Genomic DNA, 21977 nt, shown 5'->3' on the forward strand with positions numbered 1-21977 from the left:
CGTTCTCCGCGTCCCGGTAAACGAACGGCAACGAAATCCCGGCGACGGCGCCGCGCACCCGCCCCGGTCCTCCCGGTCCCGTTGGGGCAAACCCCGACCTTGCCCCCGGGATCCCCGGGAGCCTCCCCGCCCGCTCCGGTTCCCGGAGATGCCGCGGCGGTGGTCGCTCCCCCCCCCATCCCCAGCTCCGCGTCCGTGAGACCCGACGGGACCCCCCCCCAGACCCGCGGGCCGGCTCCCGGTGCCCGGTTCCCGGTTCCCGGTGTCCGGTGCCCGGTTCCCGGTTCCCGGTGCTGGGCTCTCCGCGCCCGGACGGGGCGCACCGGGAGCGCGTCCCCGGGGTTGCCGTCAACCGGGTACCGGCTCCCCGCGACCCCCCCCCCCCCCGTGCTCGGCACCTACCGGGGCACCGGAGGCACCGGCACCGGTACCGGCACCGGCGCTTTTCGGGGAGCGGAGCGGGGCGCGAGTGTGCGCGGGGCAGAGCGCGCAGCCCCCGCTCGTGTCCGCGCCCGTGCCCGTGAGCGCCGCCGCCCCCCGCCTCCCCCGGGAGCGCGCCTGAGCCGGGAGCGCGTCGGGGGCCCCATCCCGCCGGGCCCCCCGAGCTGGAGCCCGCTGCGCGCAGAGCCCCGTCGGCGACTGTCGCGATAGAGGCGGCGCTCCCCGTTGGCGCCGAGGTGGGGGTTCCGTGGGAATAGGGCCGTCGTGGGGCTCCGCGCAGCCGGGCGCGTTAAGCCGCCGCTTTACCGCTCCCCGAAGGGCTGCCGGTTCTGTCGCGACAGCCGTGTCGCCGACAGGGAAGGCGGCGGCGCGTCCTCCCGCCGTCGGGGCGGTCGCGGTGCCCGGGCTCGGTCCGTTTCGATGGCCCCGGCCCTCCCTTGGCTTCCAAACGAATCCGCCGCCGGCGCCGTCCCGGCAGCGGGGAGAGGGGGGCGACGGTGGGGACCCCCCCGGGGGCTGCCCGGCCCGGCCGCCCCCTGAACCCCGAGGGCTCCCCCGGGGCGAGAAGGAGGCGGAGACCCCCAGGATGGGGTGCGACGGGGGGGTGCCCTTGTAGGGGGGGTGTCCTTGTAGGGGGGGGTGTCCCTATAGGGAGGGGGTATCCTTAGGGGAGGGGGCGCTATGGCAGGGGGACGCCATGGTAGGGGGAGGGTGCCGTGGCAGGGGGGGGCGCCCACCCTTTGGTGCCAGCAGCCCCTCTTGGCACAGCGCAAAGCTGGGCTCATCCGACGCCAAGCTGGGGCCGGGCAGTTTCGCAAAGTGGAATACAAATTTAAAAAAAAAAAAAAAAAAAAAAAGAAAAAAAGAAAGAAAAAAAAAAGGAAAAGTTCCCCAAATTACGATTTTTTTCCCTGATAGGAAAACGGAGCTGGCAGCAGCTCCCCAGACACAGCGCTCGACCCGCACCCTGCGTCCCCTTCGTGCCCGCCACCGCCCCAGCTCGGCCTCCCCGGAGCAGGGAGGCCACGTTAACCATTGCTCCTGAGCAATAATCCTCCTTTATTCGGCCGAGCTCCCCATGGAGAAGCTGGATTCCTGCTTAGGACCATGGAAGTCCATCCCCATCCCCAGCAGGACAGGGCGGTCGAGAGGAACCGGCAGGAAACGGGCAGGATAGTATAAATTAAGAAGAGAAAGGAAACTTTTGGGGTGCCAGGGCACGGGCACGCCGCTTTGCTCGGCACCGCTCAGTTGGGCACAGGCTTTTCGCAGAGGTAGTAGCACTCGAAGGTGCAGTAGACGTCGTTCCACTGCCCGGAGGTCCAGACGTGGGCGCAGTCCTCGTTGTTGCCGCTGTTGTTGGGCTCGCCTTCCTTCCAGAATCTGGGCAGAGAAATGCCAAATCAGGCGAGGGAAATGCGGGGAGCGTGGGGTGGGGGCTAGCGACGCCTGGCTTGGGTAATTTCGGATGATTTTGGGTGCCTTTAGGTGCTGTGCTTGGCTCTGCTACTGTGTTAGACCTGATGCGAAACAGGGGTGCGCCAGCAGGCTGCGGTTTTGGGGTGCCCAGAGGGGCAGGCTGGCACTCACGTGAACGTGCTCTTGTAGTCGGTGCCGTCGATCCATTCCCACTCCCCTTCCGAGTTCCCGTCCGTCAGCCCAATCCAGAAGCGCTCATTCCTTGTCCTGAACATGACAAAATTCTGCAGCGGGGAGAGGGATCAGGAGGGAAAGCACCAGGAAAGGGGCTCCCGGAGCGAGGGGGCTCGGGGCACAGCCGAGCCCTGCTCTTGGCTGCTCCTTGGGGTCGCGGAGGAGTGGGATGGGGACCAGAGCATCCCGCAGAGCCACGGAGCCCGGGCTGGCGGGCAGGCAGCGCGAGTTCTGCCTGCTCTCTGCTGGCTGCTGCCGAGGACAACAGCAGGCTCTGGGACGCTCCGGCATCCCAAAGTTGGGGTGTGAGGCATGGAGCAAAGGATGCAGAGAGGAGCTGGGGCTAACTGGTGGCTGCTGGGGTCTTTACCTGCTTGGCGAAGCTGTTAATGATGGCCAGGCGCGAGTGCATCTCCTCGCACTGGGTCTTTGCCTTGTACCAGCTCATTCTGTCGATGGAGAAGTAGTAGCATTTGCCATCGAAATATTCCCACTCCCTGGCTTCGGGTCCGCAGGGAAACACTGGGGGAAGAAGGATGGGGGGAAGTCAGGAGGGATTCCCCAGCAGTGCTCCAGTGCCAAACTGGTACGGGCACAATCCTGCAGCCGTATGTTGGCTTCCCACAAAAGCACCTTAAAGATGCCTCTACTACAAGGTGGATTTTTATTTCCAATGGAAAAAAACTTGTCAGAAGGCAGGAGAGCAGACCCCGCTGGACCACCCAGCCCTCCTGGGGCCCTGTCTGTGCAGGTGCCAGCTTAGGGAAAGCACAGAGGGGGTACAAAGCCATGGGTCTGGGCAGCACATGGGACTTACAGAGGGAATCCCTGTTGGAAAAGTTCTGTTTCTTCTCCGTGTGCACCTCGTTGAGTTTAGAAGAGATGGCAGAAACTGCATTGAGAGAGGGAGAGAGACACGGTGGTGTACTGGTTGTACTGGTATTGGCCAAGGATGAGGATGAGCTCTGTTCTGCTGCATTTAACCCCCTCCCTGCTCCACGCCTCATCCTTTGGAGGTCTCCGTGGAGGTCCGAGCCCCCAGTATGGTGCCAGCCCCCAGCCCCACAACCTCATGCATCTCTTGGTCCTACCCGCCTAATTAATTAGCATGAATTAACATGAAACCTCTACCCACTCAGAGGGGCTTTGGTACCTCTGGATAGCGACACCGCGAACAAGGTGATCATCAGCAAGAAGGAGAGCGCCAGCAGAAGGTAAATGGTGAGAAAGGACCTCAGCTTCTGCTGGAAGAAGCTTCTGTCTTTAAAATAAAACACAAGAGATGTGAAAAACGGTTCCCCTCTGGCCACCGGATTAATTTGAGTTTCATAGCTCCTCGGGCTCCATTGATAGAAGGGTTAATGAATAACCTGGAATGGTTAACTTTTTGCTACAGGAGGCAAAATTTGGATGGTAACTGCTGTCCCAACCCCTCTGGGGCACAGCGATGGGCACAACGGCTGTCACGCCGCTGCCTTGTGCTAGCATTGCCCCGTGTTATGGGGCAGGGCAGGTGATTTTTTTGCCAGGTATCACACAAACGGCACAAAACTGGTGCCTCCTCCGCAGAAATGATGATTTTACACTGTGTATTTTGGGATATGACATGTTCTAGACCCTCTTGGCTGCCTGGTGGAAAAGCAAAATGGGTTCCCCTAGTGACAGTCCTCTGGGGGGGCTTTGCTGTCCCTTACTGCTGCTGGGGAGCTCGGAGGGGGTCAGAGCCACCCTTGGGAGGTCTTTGAGGGTGCTGGGAGCCCATTTTGGGACCCTGGGACCATTGCAAGTTGAATGAATCCACTCTCGGGTGCTGCTGCGTGGGCACCCAGCTCTTCCCCAGCACCCACAGCCCCTCGCTGCCCCCCTTGCCCATCCTCCAGCTGAGCCTCAACTCAGGGAGCAGCTTCTTAGGGCCGAGTTCCTCACCCCAACCAATCAATCCCGTTAGATCCAATTAGCCAAGCTCCCTAACGGGTGCCCTGAAGCCCAGACCTTCCTCTTCCTCACCAACCAGGCACGTTGGCAGGGGAAGAGAAGGCCAGGAGATCGGGGCTCGGTGCCCCTCTCCGTGAAGCAGCAGATCAAAGGGCTTAGCAGGGCTGAGGTTTACCTTTAAAGATGTGCAGGTCATCGTGGAGATGTTCCTCATCCATCGCCACGAGCTTTGGCTGGCCCTAGGAGCTCGGTAGGAGCTTGGTCATCAGCGTGTTTGGGGGAGAGGACGCGCAGTGCCTGTGGGGACGTTCGGTCCAAAGGTTAGCATTCAACCAGCAGGTTTTCGAGCTGCCTCTTATTGGCTCCTGCTCTCAAAATAGCAGCTTGGATCACGTCCACTTCCAATAACCCGCCCGTCTGGGGGCTCTCGGCCAGCCGAGCTGGGCGCCCGTTTGGGTTGAACATCCCCTTTGGAGTGAAAAGGGCAAATTGTCGGCTTTCTGAGGCGGTTCCCTCGAGTGGAAGGGAGCGAACGCGCCGCTTCCAGAGCAGGCCTGGAAAACAGATTTTGGTTTGGGAAGGAGCTGCTTGGGAACGTCAGCCTTCTGATGAAACGCTGCTCCCCAAATTCATCAATAACCTGGACTTTAGGGCCTCTCTTTGGTGAATTCTTTTCATTTTGGTGGCCGTGGCCTTCACCCCCCTCAGCCCTGACACAACCCCGTCTCCTGTTCCGTACACCGGCTTGGCTGGGGTTGTAGCTGGCTTTCTGCAAGTCTTTGGGCCTGCATTTAGGAAGTGTAGGGGGTTGATTCTGTGATGAGGTGGGCTTGGGGGAAGAACCGTGCAAGCTCAAGGAGTTATGTGATGGCCAAAGGTGAAATGGAGACCGGACCCCTCCGAGTTTGGGACTGAGAAGAAATGAGGCCCTGGAAGAGCTCCCCAAAGCTTGTGAGGAGAAGATGCTTCAGCTGATGGGTGAAGAGGGGCAATGCTGTGCTGCAGGGGCATCAATGGATGACTTCAGAGGACCCTTCCAGTCCTTTACTCCTACATTTTGCCTCTGCTCACCCAACATTCACAGTTCCCCTCATGCGATAGCCAGCAGCCAAAACTTCATGCAGTGGGAGGGCTGCTCTGAGGCGCGTGGACTTGCGATTGCTGTTTTGTGCTATTCCACGCTCAGAAATTGTGCATTCTGCAGAGACAACGGAAAACGGGCGAATTGGGACCGTCAGATATTAAATTACGTTGTTTGGTGCACTGTGCCATCAGGCTCGCAAACATCCCACTGCAAACATCGGGAGAACATTTAGGTTCTCCCGGCATCAGGCTGCACGTTGACTGACTGACAAATTTGGCTGGTTTTAATTTTCCCTTTTGCTGTTTTACCTTCGCTCTCCGAGCCCAGAGAGTGCTGGGACAGATAGTGCTGAAGTTTTAATAACGCTAATTACTCCAGCGTAAATCTCTGGGCCTGCGATAAACACGTAGCAGCGGTTATTAAGCTGGCAGCCTTGGGATGCTTTCCAAAGCAGAGCTGGGGCATTTACCACTGTTTATTTGCCCCAAAGCTACAGCGAGATTGTTTGTGTATAGGAACGGGAAAGCAGAATGAGGCCAGGGCACAAAGACCGGCGGCTAGCGAGGTGCACAGCAACGAGGGTTTCGTCACAGGGGTCACTGCCACCCAGGGCTGGCCGAAATCTAGCAGCTCGTTGCACAACCCACAGCTGAATGGAGGGGAGGGGGTGTGGGGGGTGAAAAGAGCCGCATCTCGAAGCAGTACCTGGTAGGAGAGAGGCTCAGCTGAGCCGTTAATGCTTCCTCCCACTGCATTTCCTAGGAAATCTCTCTCTCATCTCTCCTGGCTCCCAGTGGGGAAAACAATTGAGGCACTTGTGTTCTGCAGGAAACTGGTTCCTATCAGAGGGGATGTGAACGTCCAAAAGAATCTCTTAGAAGATCCTGGACCTGGACATTTGCTCGAGCTCTCTCCGAGCGTTGTCCCCACCATAAAGGAAAATATTCCCTAGGACTGGAGGGGTGGCTGAAGTGGGAGACAAATCCCCGGGTGTCCCCGAGGCACCTTGTCTCACTGCAGCTTTGTTAATACCCGAGTGCTTGGTGTCAGGAGCCGCCTGACTTCTTTATTTTATTTAGTTCAGTTAAAACCTTACACCAGGAAGGAGACATAAGTCAAAATATATATTTATTTATTTAATAAATACAATATTTGATTTAAAAATGCCCTTGGCTGACTCCGGGATCCAAGAACAGCAATGTCACAGCGCTACAGCCGCAACGTCTGTTATCTGGGGTTAAAACACTGCAGGTAGGAGGAGATCGGGGGCAATAAAAAGTGACAGGGCAACGTGGCTGCTCCCAGGACAGCCAAGAGAGGTGACGGCAGCCTCAACGATGCCTGCAAGCCTGCAGCAGTCCGCCTGTGGCCACGTGTTGTTCTTAGCACCATTTAGGAAGCCCCAGGACCAAAACTTCCTGGAGAACAGCTTCAAACACCAGTCCTGGAGGAAGGCACGAGTGCGATGACAGCCCAGTCTGCGACAGTGCTGCCTGGGCAGATCACCCCAGCTCTTCCCAGAACACAGCCCTGGCACGTGTGGCTGAAATATTTCTTCCTCAGCACAGCTTGTAGCCTACGTGCGGGGCGGTGAGGCAATCGGGTTAGGCATTAACTGGACGTCTGGGCTCTGGGCTCTGCAGCAGGAGGGCGCCTGGCTTCACTCCTGCAATTCGGCAGGGGTTAAGCTGCTGCCTGATGCTCAGCAGCAGGGGGAAGAGGAGCAAACAGAGCTTTAGCTTGTAAACCGGCCACACACACCCTCTAAACTCAGCCAGCCCAGCTTGGCTCACTGTTTCAGCCCCTAAATAATTCTGTTCCCTGAAAGGTGAACAGCAGCTCCTAGGTAATAAGGTTTTACCCCCAAAAAGGGGAATTGGAAGCTCGGTGATGAATGGCGAACGCCCTCCTGCTTTGGGCTGTTCAAGGAGTGTGTGAGAAGCTACAGCTGGGCAAGCTCGCCTGAATTTTACCCATGGCCTCATCTCCAAAGTCAGCCCCATCCAGTTTCAGGTTCCTCAGCCGGGGAAGCGCTCGGCACAAAGCGGCGATGGCGTCGGGGGAAAACTTATCGCAGTGGTCAAGGTGCAGCGTCTCCAGGCCCTCCAGGGCTGCTAAACAAGCCAGGCCCGCGTTCGTCAGGGAGTCAGCGCTGCTGATCTCCAGGAACCGGAGACGTTTCATGTGGCGCCCGATGAAGTGCAGGGCCGAGTCGGTAACGACGCAGTGACACAGCACCAGGCACTCCAGCTCCTCCAGGTGCGGAGCCGCGCTCTGAATCCCCGCGTCTGTTACGCGGTAGGTCCCCGACAGGGTCAGCGTCTTCAGGCGGCAGCGGGAGGAGACGTTCAGCAGGTGCTGGTTGGAAAACGCAGGGACTTTGCGGACCACGAGGTGCTGCAGCCGGGGCAGGGCTCGGGCTGCCGAGCCGCAGAACCAGGCAGCAGGGATTTCGCAGCGGCTCAGCTCCAGGGCCGTGATGGAAGCGGGGAAGCTCTCATAGGGCAGCGGGCGCAGGTCGGCTTCGGCCAGGCAGAGCCGGGAGAGCCGCGGGCAGCGTTTTGCCAGGGCGGCCAGCAGCGCGGGGCTCAGCAGCCGCTGCCTGCCCCCGGCGAGCAGCGCGCCCCGAACCCGCAGAGTCCTCAGGCTGTCGCCCAGGCGGTGCCGCACCAGCTGCCACAGGGTCTTGGAGCTGAGCTGGGGGGAGAAAAATAATAAAAAATAATGAAAAATAATGAAAAATAATGAAAAATAATAAATAATAATAAAAATTAATAGAAATAATAAAAATTAATAAAAATAAAACAATCAAATAATAATAAAAATAATGAAATAATAATAAAATAATAATAATAAATTAAAAATAATTAAAAATAACAAAAAATAATAAAAATAATAAAAAGTAATAAAAAATAATAAAAAGAGGGGGACAATCACACAAGGGGGGGGCGAGGAGGGGTGCGGACCCCAGCCCCAGGGTGAAGCCCACCTTGTGCGGGCTCAGGTCCACGTCTGCCCACAGCACCCGGTCCTGCACCAGCCGCCTCCAACGCCGGCAGACCCTGCAAGGAGGACACAAAGGAGTCACGGAGGAGCCCGGGGGAGCGGGGAGGAGGCGGCCGAGCCCCGAGGAGACCGGGGAGGAGGCGGCGGGGGGAACGGGGACCCGCGGGGAAGGAGGCAGGCGGGGCTTGGAGACCGAAGGGAGCGGCCAGAGCTCCGCAGGAGGCCGCGGGAGAGGCCTGGCCGCCGGTGCCGGCCCCACCTGGCCGCTCGGAGCCGGTCCCGCAGCGGCAGCAGCCCCAGGACCCGCAGCAGCACCGGGTCGGGCAGCGCGGCCGCCATCTTGGCGGCCATCTTGGGCGCCGCCATGACAGGGCGCTGCGGCGCTTCCGGCCCCGCGCACTTCCGCTTCCGGTGCGGCGGCGGCGGAGGAGGAGGCGGCGGCGGAGCTGCGCAGGGAACGGCGGCGGCGGCGGTGAGTGCCGGGACCCCCCCGTGAGGCCCCCGTTAGCCCCAATAAACCCTCCCGGGGTCTCTCCCGTCACTCTCAGCCATCCCTCCGCTTCCCGGTACCCCCCGTTCCCGGTAATCCTCGCCTCCGGTAACCCCCTCCCCCGGTAACGCCGCCTCCGGTAGGCCCCGCTCCCGGTAATCCCCGTTCCCGGTACCCCCCGCCACCGGTAACCCCCAATCCTCCGTAAATCCCACCCCCGGTAACCCTCAGCCCCGGTAACCCCCCGTCCGGTAGCCTCACCCATTCCCGGTAACCCCCTGCCCCTTCCCCCCCCACCACCCTTTTCGCCGCCGTTCCCCCGAGCACCCCCCGGTGACTCCTCCTTTTCCCCAGCAACCATGATCGAAGTCGTTTGCAACGACCGCTTGGGCAAGAAGGTGCGGGTGAAATGCAAGTATCCTTTGGGACCGGGACTGGGACCGGGGGGGGGGGCACCGGGGGACCGGGAAGGCACCGGGGGACCGAGAGAACACCGGGGAGGAGACCGGGGGGGTGCCAGGGGACCAGGAGAGTACTGGGAGGGCACTGGCGGTCTGGGAGGGGGCTGCGAGGGCACCAGAGGGAGGACTGGGGGGCACTGGGAAAGCACTGGGGGGGACTGGGGGGCACCGGGGGACCAGGAGAGCACTGGGGGGAGACTGGGGGGCACTGGGAAGGGACCAGGAAAGCACCAGGAGGGTACTGGGGACCAGGAGGGCACCAAGGAGCACCTGGAGGGTGATGGGGGGGCAATGGAGGGTACTGGGGGAACACTGGGGGGTACTGGGGGGGGCTCCTCCCGCTTCTGCTTTCCTTAACGGGGCCGCCAGCACCGAGGACTCCATCCGCGACCTGAAGAAGCTGATCGCAGCGCAGACGGGGACCCGCTGGGACAAGATCGTGCTCAAGAAATGGTGAGGGGCCGGGGAGGGGCTGGATGCGGGGCACCCACCGCGTCCCCCGGGGGCATTTTGGGACGGGGCCGTGCCAACCAGCCCGCGCCTCACTGTCCCGTTCCCTACAGGTACACCATCTTCAAGGACCACGTCACGCTCGGGGACTGTATCCTTCCCGCAGGGTGTCTCGGTGGCTTCCCTCCGGGGCCGCGTTCCCGTTAAAGAGGGGGTGAGGGTGGGCGCCTGGCTCCGTGCCGTTAGCAGGCGGGGATTTGGGGGTGTTGTCGCCCCCGTCACAGCCACCTCGTAGAGTTATTAAGGTTGGGGAAGCTCTTCGAGGTCCAACTGTCCCCCTAGCACCGATGGCACCACTAAACCATGTCCCCAAGCACCCCGTCCAACCTTTCCTTGAACACCCCCAGGCACGGTGACTCCACCACCTCCCTGGGCAACCCATCCCAACGCTTGACTGCTCTTTTTGAGCAGAAATTCCTCAAAATTTCCAACCTGAACCTCCCCTGGTGCAATTTGGGACCATTCCCTCTGGTGTCCTCTTGTGTCCCAGTCCCTTCCCCAGCCTCGTAGGCCTTCTCTGGACACTTTCCAGCCCCTCGATGTCCTTCTGGCAGTGAGGGGCCCAAAAAACTCGAGGTGCAGCCTCACCAGAGCTGAGTACAGGGGGGCGATCACCCCCCTGCTCCTGGTGGCCACACTCCCCCTGACACTAGCCACGATGCCGTTGGCCACCGGGACACGCGGCCGGCTCACGTTCCATTCCTTCCCCCTCTCCTTAACTCCAGCCTGCAGATGAGATCCACGACGGCATGAACCTGGAGCTGTACTACCAGTAGCCAGGCCACCAGCGGCCCCCTCATCCCTTCCCAGTGCTCCCAGTTCCCCCCCACCAGTAGAACCAGTGTTCCCCCGTGGAATCTCCCATTCCTTTCCCCCGGCACAGCTGGGCTCCGGCCCCGCTGAGGCTCTGAACGTCCCCACGGGTGTTTTTTTCTAGTTTCTAATAAACTCCTCTCCCCACTCGCTGCTCTCTGCGTGCTTTTGGGAGCGGGGGCCGCGATCGGTGCCCCCCGGGACCACGATGGAAGCGCCGGGGGGGGGCGGGGGCAGAATGAGCACATTTACCCTTATTGACCCTCGTCGGCCACCGTCCTCTCCTTGATCACGTGCCGGGGTCCCGCCGCGCTTCACCGCACCCCCCTTTCCCGTATCCACCGGAGCGACGCGCGCGTCCACCAATGGCGAAGCGGGTGGGCGGCGCCTGGTGGCTGAACGAACCAATGGGAAGAGCGAGAGGGGAGGAAAGGGACCAATGAGGGCCGGGAGGCGCAGGAGAGGGAAGATGGCGGAGGAGGAGAAGCTGCCCGCGGGCTGGGAGAAGCGAATGAGCCGCAGCTCCGGTACGGGGGGGACTGGGGAGGGGGCGACGGGGACCGGAGGAGGCCCCGAGGCACCGGGGGAGGCTTTGAAGGAGCTGGGGAGGCCCCGAGGTACCGGGAGAGGCCCCGAAGGACCGGGGAAGGCCCCGAGGCCTGCGCCCGGGCGGTTTCTCCCCTCAGCCGAGCCCCGCGGAGGGCCCCGGGGCTGGGTGCTGGAGGCCGCAGGGCCCGGAGGGGCCGGGTCCGTGCTCCCGGCACCCGTGCGGGGCGGTGCCGGCGGCTGCAGGGCCTGGGGAGGGTTGAAGGGGGTGGGTGCGGGGCCTGGGAACTGGGGGAGCCGCCGTTTGGTCCCGGGGGGGGGGCCCGAAGCGGCCGAGGTTGGAAGGGAGCCGTGGGGGACACCGGCAGCATGGATCCGAGCACCTCGTACAGGAGCCGGGTGTGGGTTTGGGTGTCTGTGGGGATGGAGGCTCTAAATGCCCTCAGAGCAACCGATTCCTGTGCTCCGTCACCCTCAGAAGAAGGTAAATAATAGCAGAAAGCGCTCCCAGTAAAGCAAAAAATGGTCCCAGTAAAGCAAAAAGCACTCCCAGTAAAGAATGTGCTAAGACAGAGCATGGCTGGGAGAAGTTTGGGGCCAGGGCGGCATTTCCAGCACGGTTTGCTGTGTTGCAGCGAGAGCTTCTAGGGTTTTAGGGCTTGAAAATGGGCTCCGAGCAGGTCGTGAGCAGTTTTATCCTTCGTTTGGCTGCGGGGGGGATGAGGGAGGGGAAAAAAGGACCTGCGTGGCCCTGCTTTGCTAGAAGCGTTGTGGCTGCTTGGAATTACCAGCTCGTTAGCTGTGGATTCATTAGGAAATCACACGTCTTGCTGTTAGATCCTGGTTTTCTGCTCCGCTGTGAGGTGCAGTTGCTGCTGTGATCCCTCGCTGTGCTTCCCTCGCCTCTTTTCTCGACCCCTGGTGTCAGCAGAGCGAGCTTTCTGCCCCAGAAAGGTCACATTTTTGGGTCAAAAACTGACTTCAAAAGGAAAACTTTATGCTTCCTGAGGCCAGCACCACGGCGCCGTCCACCAGGGAGCTGCCTGCGAGCGTTTGTGGGCCTGGCTGTGTCCGTGGGTGCTCAGCCACCGCTCTGTGGCACCAGGAAAGGCAGCTGGAGCCGCTCCTGCGTGGAGCTTTTGCTCTGACTCAACCCAGGCTCGTTCCTGACTCGTGTAGGAACCAACCCGGCGCTGTCAGGCGTCGTTCCCTCCGTCTGTGCTCGAGCTGATGGGGCCGGCTGCTTGTGCCAGCGCAGCTCGTGGTGCCCGACGTGGTTTTTCAGGAGGTTTTCGTGCTAACCCCAGCCCTCTCTCTGTCCACAGGCCGCGTTTATTACTTCAACCACATCACCAATGCCAGCCAGTGGGAGCGCCCCAGCGGCAGCGGGAAGAACGGCCAAGGGGAGCCCAGCAAGGTGCGGTGTTCGCACCTCTTGGTGAAGCACAACCAGTCCAGAAGGCCCTCGTCGTGGAGGCAGGAAAAGATCACGCGGACCAAAGATGAGGCACTGGAGCTTATAAATGGCAAGTAAATGCAAGAGAGAGAGAGAACGGTTCCGTTGTCGGGGAAAAGTCCTTTTAAGGCTAGACTTAGCCCCGAGCTGAGTGGCTCAGTGTGTCGTGGGCTCACTGAGGCAGTGTTTAAGCCAAGAGGCTTGAACGTGGACTTTTCACGTGGCTTAGCCACTTGGAAGAAACCCTTTTTGCCCTGTGCTTTGCTCGGCACGATTAAATGATGTAAAGATAGGTCCCAGCCCTTCCATCTTCCCTTTTTTTTTTTTTTTTTTTTTTTGTGATGTTTCCTCAGGTTTGTTTGTATTTTCTTTGTAAATGTGTACTTCTCCATCAAAAAGAAAATAAAATTATTTAAAGCTAAAACCAAATGTCCTTTAAACATTTTCTTTTTCTTTAATGTCACTCGACTCCTTGCCCTGAGAGCAGCCAAGTTCCCGTTAACCTCTGCTTGAAACCGAGTTGCTTGCAGGAGGCACTCAGCCCTGCAGCTGATTTTGTCAGGCCAGGCTTTTCCCGATGCCTTCTGGCTCGTGGCGTGCTCTAGGAGCAAGGATCCTGCACGTTTTCTGCAGCTGGTGGCGTTGATCCTCGCAGCCTGGCTCTTCCCTTGCAGCTCTGGCAGTTGATGTTGTGTTTCTTCCGTGCTGAGGTTTTGCTTCCTCTGGAAGCGCGCTGCAAGCGCTGCTCTTCCTGCTGGCTTTTTCCTCTCGGGGTGAGAAACGCAGGGCTCGAGGTGAGGATTAAATCACACCCGCTGATTAATTTAAGAAATGAGCCCGTGCTCTCTAGTGGGCGGTGCTGTCTTCAAAGGCTGGGGGCTGTCCAGACCCTACGAGCCCACAGATGGGTTCTGCAGTCCTAGAGCTGCCTCATTTATCTTCTATTTTGGCTTCAGCAGCGAGGGAAAGGAGATAGGGAGCATGCTTTTCTTACTGACTTGATCTTGACCAGCAAGAAATGGAAGGATTGTGTCATTTGAAAGCCCTGGGTGGGGAAAAAATCTCTCTCTGCTGCATAATTGGAAGCAGGGAGGCAGTGACCAGCAGGTGGTGTGCAGCCCTTCTGGAAAGGGAGCTGAAATAGCTGGCACAGATGGGAATTTTCTCAGGGAATCGTTTCCCTCGGGTTAGGGTGGCTGAGGAAGCGTGGCCGGGGGCGACGGAGCAGGATGTGTGCCTGGCGTGCAGCTCTGTGCCAAGGGCGCTGAGAGTGGTGTAAAGATAAACAGGTTGAAGGATGGCAGCCAAGCTGCACGCCTGCAGTTCTTTTCTCTCTCTCTCTCTCTTCCTTTTTGTGTTTGAAGAACAGAACTGCTTTAGTCCCCTCTCTTTTTGGCGTGGCTGAACTTGGTTCGACAGCAGAGGGAATTGGTGTTGGTTAAGAAGAAAAAGGTCTCAGGAGGTGTTTCAGGAGCTCGTGAGCAGGTTGGCTTTTTGGTAGCTCGAATTCTTCAAACTGGCTGTCTTTAGGAGCCCGGGTAGCATTATTTGGGCTCAACAGTTGTCACTGTTTTTATTTCCTTTAGGTGCTTTTCTCTCCCTGAGGTGCCGCGGTTCTTTGCTACCTGTAAGGCGATGCCAGAAAAACCCCAAACAGCTTCATCTTCCCTCAGTGCCAAAGGATGCCACGAATCTCAGCAGCTCCCGAGCCCCGTTGCTCGCTGATTTTACATTTCCCAGCCTCTCCGTGGTGCCTGGAGAGGGAAAAGTTGTGCTTAAAACTGTGTGAACACCCAGTTTGCCTCCCCGCTGACAGCCATGAGGCAATTCGTTCCTAAATCTGGGAAACAGGCATGGAAAGGAGTCTTTTTGCTCTGTGTCTGTCCCCAGTAAACGTTACTGGTGGGAAGGTCGTAGGGAACATCAGCTCTGCAGCTTCTCGCAAGCGTTCAGAGCTTCTAGAACAGCTGAAACCCGCTGCGAGGAGGCACAGCTTAGCTCTGCCACGGCTTTCGTCAGTCAGGCATCGGCGAACTTCCCCGAGCAGATGCGCTGTTACCTGCTGGCTGTAATTATAGCGTGGAATTGTCTAAGTAGCTCTCAGGGGAGGAATTTGTTTGACAGGCAGGGTACCGCGCGTCGCCGTGTTTTTGTTGGGAGATGGCTTATTGTCTGGGATATCCAGGGCTGGCGTTAATGCTTTACGCAACAAAAACCCGAGAAGGTAATTTGATTAGGGAGCTGTCCGCTCCCGCAGGAGAGGGGACGGTGCTAAAGATAAATGTTTTAGGTGGGTGAGCTCAATTAACGTCAAATACTCCGTTTGACAGCTTTTCTCCGGTAAAAACAGAGCGGAGCGAGAGAGCTGGAGGAGCGTGGTGGCCACAGATGGTTTTTCATCCATTAAAGAAGGTGCAGCAGGGGATGAAATGTAGGTTAGCCCTCGCCTTGCCAGAGCTGGAGGACCTGCCTCTTGCCAGGTGCTTTCTGATAGGCACCGACAGCAAGAAATTGGCGACTTGAGGCTGGGCCTTCCTGGTAAGGGGGAGGAAATCTTCTGGTCCCTCTCACAAGCTTGATCAGTCACCACTTGAGGGTTTTTTGTTTCTCCTCTCTGTGTTTGCTCTGAAGGTTATTCCAGAACGTCTCCGCTCCGATGCGTGGAAGCCCGGTTTCCAGCTCATAATCACTTTCTCTCCGTTGTTTCTTGCATTTAGAGCTGCTTTATTACTTAATTAAATTGAGTTTCTTCCTGATGTTGACCTCCCAGTGGATTTATAGCATCCTGCTCTTTTTACCAGCCCGTTCCTGCCCGCGAAGCCAGCCAGGCTTTTAGTTGCTGGTAATGTAGGTCACCCCTTCTGCTGTTTCTACTCTTAGCCCTTTTTCGCACTTCACTTTCAATTAATCTTCCTTGAGCACGGGTTCATCGTGGGATGCAGCACTCCGCATTAGCTCTTGGCGGTGCCTTCTCCCGTGGCATTTACTGTTCTATTACCCTCCTCTCGTGGAGATGCCGCGACTTCAGAGCGTTGTTCTCTCCGTTAAAGCCCTGCTGCCCGATTCCTGCTGGTTTTTGACTCCGTACTTGACGTCCTCCTCCTGCTCGAGCTCTCGGCCCCCAGCAGAAATCGTGGCTGCGTTTTTGTCGCTTCGCTTGGCGCCGATGAATCTTGCTTGGTCATTCAGGGCACGTTTAGCATTCCGGTCCTCCTTTCTGCTGACAGTGCTTCCCCACCCTCCAGCTCGCTTTTTGCGTGTTCTCTTAGCCTGGCCCTCCTTCATGCCGCGGAATCAGGTCATGAAACGCCAGGATTCACCCCAAAATTTCTCCGTTTCATTTCAGCATGATCCTTCATCTTGCTCTTCTTGCGTTGGTCTCCTGCTGTTTCACTTCACTGACACCCAAGGGATTTTTCGGGGGGATTTATTCAAAGCTGGGCAGTGCCTTTTTTTTCTGGGTGATTTCTTTTAAACAGCTGAGATCACCTGGGGAGACGGCTCACGAATCCCTCCTCACAGAGCCAGAGTTCAGACACGATGCAAGGGGGGGACGTGAAGCAGCCCTGTCAGCTTTAGCTTTTACCCAGGAAAACCCTCATCTCCTTGAGAGGCAGATTTTGCTCTTAGGCTGGTTGCTCGTGTGAAATTAGGAAGTTTTAATGACCAAATTCCCTTTCAATGGGTTATCAACTGCTTCCTCTGCAAGCTTGGGAGAGGTTCTACCACTAGGACCCAGCTGATGCGACCGGCGTGGGTGCTTTTAAGAGATAAATGCTTAAATGTAGACCCTCAGATCCTTAATTTGGGTGCTTTGTTGCTTTAAAGCGTAATTCCTGACTCTTCGGGACGTGCCGTGCCCTGGTATGATGGGAGCTTGCTGGGGACTGGCAGCTTTATGCAATTAGATGTGTATTTACGGTGGTGCAAATATGTATTTTAGGATAAACTCTGTTTTGTCAGCAAGTAGGCTGTTCATGCTCAAGCAGCTTAGTTTAATAGGATGAGCAGTGCCCGGTGCCTTCCCCGAGCATCCCTGCGTGCCTGCTGGGAGCTGCCAGCCACCCGGATAAATAATCCTGCTGCTTTCCCCATCGCAGGATGTGGAGCTGTCGCCTGAAGCCTTGTAGTTGCAGATTTTGGGGATCTCCTGCCTTTCTCCGCCTGTACGCGTGGGGCGGGTGGGATAAGCTCACTTTGGTTAAAATTCCGGTGGTTTCCGTTAAAGCAGGTTGGGTGCTTCAGGGATGAAGGTAACTCGCTTTGCTGTTTCAGCTGCTAAGAGGCAACCTCCACTCCCGTTTTCTGGCTGCCCTCCCAGCTATTTCCTCAGCTTTATGGCATCAAATCGAGCTGGGAAATACGAATTTCTTCATCTTTTGCAGCAAAAACTCCAGAGAGCATCCCTCCAGGTCCCTCCTTAACAGCTTCAGTGTTTGGGGTCGCGTTCCTTTTCTCTTGATTCCTTGTTGAGGAACACGAGCTGCTCTTACTGCCCTGTTCCAGCCTCGTTTTGCTTTGAATTCAGCCAAAATTTTAGACAAGCGGCGCTGCTGCCGCCGCCGACTTCTTCGTGTTTCTTTCCGAAGGTGGAAGACTGCCTTGGTCTGACACGGAAGATGGCTTTGCCAGTTCTTTTGGAAGCTGAGAGGAGGTTTCTGCAAGGAGGGGTTTAAAACCTAAGCAAAGCTCTCCGGAGAAATTGGTTTAGCCAGGTTTTAGCCCGGTTTCACCAGCCCCGGTCTGGGGCTGTTCCTCTGGGGTAGGGACCTGTGGCTCCGTTGCTTCCTGGCTTCCTCTTGGAGATGTTCCCCCGCTTAAAATGTGAACGAATTATTTTTTTTTCAGCGTGGCTTCGTCTTAATTCCTCACCTATGGGCCGAGGCACAGAAATCAGGCCCTTCCAGCAGGAGCAGGCTGTGCTGGGAAGGCAGAAGGCTTCCCAAAATCCCACCTTAGGCAGCTGTCCTCACACAAAAACGTTTCCTGTGGCCGCTGCTGAGTCACATTTGGGAAAGGGGTGGCTGCAAGTCAGCTGGACCCACGCTGGCTTGGGCTTTGGCTCCTGATGGAGCCAAAGTCAGTCGAGTCGCAGGAATCTGCACGGGGTTTTCTCATCTCAGCCATCCGTGAAAGGCTGAGGGATGCGGCGGCGGCATCTGAGCTTCGCTCATGGCTGCACACGCTCAGCTTCTGTAATTACCGGCTCCCCAGCCCTGCTGGCACGCCGGGAACTGGAAAATGTGTTCTGCCAGGTGAACCAGCTCCTGGATTGTCTCGTGAGCTACCACGGGGGTTTCTGTGGGTCTGGCTCAGTGAGGCAGGGCTCTCGGTTAAGGCTACGGATGTTTCTTTACTGACCTTTTAAAAAGCTGGCTTTGCAAATAACTCGCTCCTTGGGGCTTCTTCGTGCTTGGTCTTCCACCGAGGCGAGCCCTTCTGAAGTCGAAAGCTCATCTATTCCGAAGCCCAATAATAAATTCCCGTGCTTTAGGGGTAGCAGTTGGTGGAATTAACTTTTTTTTTTTTCTTTTTTTTCTTTTAACAGAAGCTTAAATAGAAACGGACCCTGGGGTAAAGGTGGAAACGTGCTCGGCAGAATAAAAACTCTGTGCCAATTGCTTTTGGGGTGTTAGGGAAGTTTGGGCTGTCTCTGTTCGGGCTTGAAAGGCTTTGTGGGAGGGGGAACATCGAGTGCTGTGCAGATGTGGTTCTCTGCACCCCTTTTCTTGTGGGATGCAATGCTTCAGGCACCTCCAAAAACCGACGATGGCCCCTTCTTTGCTGGGAATGTTTCTCTTGCACTGTCCCTGGTCAGGTTTGGGGGTGGAGGTGTTGATTTTTGTCTTTTTTCCCCCCCTGTTTTCCCTCTCCTGACCGAATTATTCCCTGTATCTACAGGCTACATCCAGAAGATAAAATCAGGAGAAGAGGACTTTGAATCCCTCGCTTCCCAGTTCAGCGACTGCAGCTCGGCGAAAGCGGGCGGCGACCTGGGCGCCTTCGGACGAGGTGAGTCGAGCTCGGAGCAGCACCACCAGCACCAGCTTCCCGAGGGGTTGCTGAGCTCCCTGGCAGGGAGCAAATTTGGGTAACTGCAGGGGAAGAGACACCAAAATGGATCTGTGTGCTCGGCAGCCTGCTGGGCAGGAAATGTAGCTTGCTGCCTAGACGTTAAACCAATTAGCAGTGCAACCATAATGCTATTCCAGGCAGAGAGGGGATGTTGGAATTGGCTTTTCCCTCTAGGGAAGGATTTCTCTGGTTGTGCTGAGTGGAAATCCAGTTGCCCAATGTAACAGGCCACGGGTAAGGAAGAAGTGGTTAAGCCTCGCGAAGGACATGCCGGGTAAATGATTTGGCATCCCAGTCTTAAATGAGAGAGCTATTAACAAATTGTGGAAATGGGAACAGTTTGCAGCCCACCAAAATAATGTGGCTGGCGAGGGAATTCGTTCCAGGGCTATCGATTGGCGCAGTCAGGGAGCAATAACAAAAAGCTCGTGGATGTGTCCTCGTTAATGAGATTTGCGAGGGCAGGAGGACTGATCTTAGGGATGGAAAAGAGGAGCGCTGAAACCTGTCTGGCTTTATCTCACCAGCGCTTTTTGCAGTAATTTCCGCTAGGAGCAAAAGATAAAAGCAATGATGTCACGAGTGCGGCTGCAGTATTTAAAGAACAACCCCAAATCTTTGCAGCGAGGGTGTCCGTGCAGATTTTCTTTGGAGAAGGTCAAGAAAGGTACCCGTCAAAGAGAGAAAATGCTATATTTGTCATTCTAATCCGTGCCCCGGAGTCGCAGGAACTTGCAGCAATCCCAGAGGAGGATCTGTAGTAAGAGCTGCCCACGTCTGAAGCAGCAAGCAGCGCGTCGAAGCCTGCTGTCATTTTGGTGGAAGTGTTTTCTAGCCCCAGCTCACGCTTGGGGCTGGTGGGAAGCAGGCTGGAGCGCTCAGAAGCTCGTCCCAGGCTCTTAACCCTGCGGTGAGCGCACGAACCTGGCAGGAGGAGCCTGCACAGCTGCCCCGAGGCTGTCACCCACGCAGGCAGGGTGCCCCGAAATATTTCAGGCACCGGTGGGCGTGCTGCTGCTGCAGGGGTGATGCTGGAAGGGGCTCCAGAGCTGCTGCTTCAGCCCCTGCTGCCCGAAGCCCACCTGGTTTTGGCAGGTGAAACTGTATTCAGGAGTGTAGGTTCTGGTTTCTTTCTTTATTATTCTTTTTTGGCCAGTATGCTGTATTTAATCACTGCTTCTTTTTAGGGTCTTGTTTCTTTAGGGACTTGTTTCTGCAGTCACAGGGCAAGACGATGATATTTTCTGGGTTCCTATACAACAAAACATCCGCCCTAGGAGGCCGGGTTCAGTAGCACCTCTCAGCTCCCTGTGGTCTGTGGAGGAGTGCAGGAAAACAAAAATACATTTTTTATTTATTTATTATTTTTTTTTCTGGCTGCAGCAAAACCTAAAGGAATGTTGCAAGAGGCAGTCTCCACTAGATGACACTAGAGCTATGAGCGGTGGCCAAACTCAGCTGTCACGCTGTCCCTGTCTCTGCCGCTTTTCTTCCAGGGCTGCAAATGTAATTTGTTAGAACTTGGAACACTGGTTTCTTCAGAGGTGAAGTTATTAAAACATTTCCATTTATCTTCCTGAAACCCTTCAAATGAGTCTTGCTTCTGCTCGACTGAGCGCCGCAGGGTAGCGGCGAGGCCGTTACTTGAGCTGAAGGAAAGATTTCAGGTCTTAGGAGAAAAGAACCGAAAACCTGAGGTGCCAAGGTGGTTTTTATCTGATGGTGATTGACGCTGGCTTTGTAACTGGAGCCTGGGAGCCAGGCAAGCTGTTTGCCTCCCCTAGCAATTTAAATGCTGAAGAGAGAGAATTGAAACTGGAAAGTCAGGGGCATCGGATCGCTTCAGTAATCAAATGTTTTTTCAGATGGGGAAAACACCAAGCCGAAGCTGTTCGGGCTAATCCTGAAAGGGAGGAGCTGAGCTTTTGTGGCATCTTAGCAGCCTCGCTAGAGAAACGGGTACAGCTGGGTGTAGGACCCAAAATAAAACCTAAATTCTGGCGATGCTGCTTGGCTACACACGGTGCCTCTCGGATGTGTGGCCGCCGAGCGGGCTGGGAAGCTTTAATTTCCAAAAAACACAGTATTTTGGTGAAACGCCTGCTGATGATCCAGCCTGTAAGCTTTCCGCAGCCCTCTCCTCGTGTGTAGCAGAATCCAAAGCCACAGCGTCGCCTTGAAGCTTGGAGACAGGGGTCGCAAACCTTCAGGAGATTTATGCTGCGTTTTTGGCAAGGCACCGGGCTGTAACTCTCCGCAGGCAAGTGTCACGAATGTGGCCAGCGCTGCGAGCAGACAGCGAGGGTTTCCTCTGCGCTGTCACCTCGCAGGCATCTCCTTTTGCTGCTTAAGCTTTTGCCAAGAGTCCCCCCAACGAGATTTTGGCCTTTTGGTAATGCCAGAGCCTCGTTATTTTGGCCGGGGGTTGCCGGTTTCCTCGCCTTAACTTCTGTTACAGGAGACCAGGCACAAATCCCATCCCCGTGCCGCTTATTCTCTCTGCTTCCCCTCAGAACCGCGCTCGTTCTGCTCGTTATTCCCCTCGTGGGGAACTTCCTCTGGCTTTCCTGAGCCCAGGTTGCTGAACCTCCTGGAAGCCAGGGCCTCGGAGCCCTACCAGCAGCTCTTATCTAGGTCATGACATTAGCCACGTGTGCCTTGTAAATTATTTAGCGCAGCTTGTAATGCACACCGTGTCCGCGCTCCCTGCGCACCTCGAGGCTGGAAGACAAAAACAGCCCCTTGTGCCGGTGAGTCTGCAGAGCAGATTTCCTCTGCCTTCCGAGTCTGCAGCTCTCCGAATATCCCCCCTTGCTGCAGTGATGTCTGCAGGATCTGAAAATCTCTGTTCAAGGAGGAAAAAACAACCAAAAAAAAAAAGAAGTGTGTACACGCATGTGTGAATGAGTTGTTTTGGATCATCTTCTGGGAGTGTACAAAAACAAACACCCCCTGCAAGTTATTAATTGGTGACTTTGTTGTTTGCCTGGAAGCTGTCTTCATTTGAAGCTTGCTTGCTCAGAAAGCTTTTCCAGTCTTTGCCGGGCTTAATTGAACTTTCTCGTTGCTGCTCTCTGCAGGTCAGATGCAGAAACCTTTTGAAGATGCCTCATTTGCGCTGAGGGCGGGCGAGATGAGCGGACCAGTTTTCACAGAATCAGGGATCCACATCATCCTACGCACAGAGTGAAGTGCCTTGGTGACACGTAGAAAGGAAAGGGCGAGGGGAAGAAAGGAAAAAAAAAAAACCTACTCCAACCCTGCACTCTCCCAGATGAACTTCATATCCAGTTTAAAAACAAAACAAAACAAAAAAAAAAAAGCTCATTTCATATCTCAATATCTCCTGTGGCACCTGACACAATGTTTTTCACCTGCAGAGATGCATGGTTAGCCAAGGGTGAGAACGCAATCAAAATGAGACAGTAGCATCTTTCATGAGCAGAGAGAATGTTAAAAACAACAGTTCTGGCATGCCACAGCTGCTTGAGTTATATTGACAGGTCT

General features: G+C 56.3%; 4 protein-coding genes across 4 annotated transcripts; 2 read left to right on the forward strand and 2 right to left on the reverse strand.

Moving 5' to 3' along the window:
• Nucleotides 1-1688: 1688 nt before the first annotated feature.
• On the reverse strand, nt 1689-4247 carry LOC116500056 (hepatic lectin-like). The gene is made up of 7 exons (XM_032204951.1): nt 4205-4247; nt 3642-3655; nt 3248-3338; nt 2912-2986; nt 2465-2616; nt 2032-2144; nt 1689-1824 (listed from the first exon to the last, which is right to left on the reverse strand). The coding sequence occupies exons 1-7, from the start codon at nt 4245-4247 to the stop codon at nt 1689-1691; spliced, it is 624 nt and encodes a 207-aa protein (XP_032060842.1).
• Nucleotides 4248-4350: 103 nt separating this feature from the next.
• Nucleotides 4351-8485, reverse strand: FBXL12 (F-box and leucine rich repeat protein 12). Its single transcript, XM_032204952.1, has 5 exons — nt 8379-8485; nt 8103-8175; nt 7087-7810; nt 5106-5227; nt 4351-4497 (listed from the first exon to the last, which is right to left on the reverse strand). Exons 1-5 carry the CDS (start codon nt 8483-8485, stop codon nt 4351-4353), a joined length of 1173 nt encoding a protein of 390 aa, XP_032060843.1.
• An 81-nt stretch (nt 8486-8566) lies between these two features.
• UBL5 (ubiquitin like 5) lies at nt 8567-10543 on the forward strand. Its single transcript, XM_032204970.1, has 5 exons — nt 8567-8591; nt 8964-9024; nt 9440-9523; nt 9634-9671; nt 10313-10543. The coding sequence occupies exons 2-5, from the start codon at nt 8969-8971 to the stop codon at nt 10354-10356; spliced, it is 222 nt and encodes a 73-aa protein (XP_032060861.1). The 5' UTR covers nt 8567-8591; nt 8964-8968; the 3' UTR covers nt 10357-10543.
• A 285-nt stretch (nt 10544-10828) lies between these two features.
• On the forward strand, nt 10829-21754 carry PIN1 (peptidylprolyl cis/trans isomerase, NIMA-interacting 1). The gene is made up of 4 exons (XM_032204969.1): nt 10829-10920; nt 12265-12465; nt 18297-18407; nt 21551-21754. The coding sequence occupies exons 1-4, from the start codon at nt 10833-10835 to the stop codon at nt 21658-21660; spliced, it is 510 nt and encodes a 169-aa protein (XP_032060860.1). The 5' UTR covers nt 10829-10832; the 3' UTR covers nt 21661-21754.
• Nucleotides 21755-21977: the final 223 nt, after the last annotated feature.

Source organism: Aythya fuligula, chromosome 30, assembly GCF_009819795.1.
Source record: "Aythya fuligula isolate bAytFul2 chromosome 30, bAytFul2.pri, whole genome shotgun sequence".
Taxonomy (NCBI): domain Eukaryota; kingdom Metazoa; phylum Chordata; class Aves; order Anseriformes; family Anatidae; genus Aythya; species Aythya fuligula.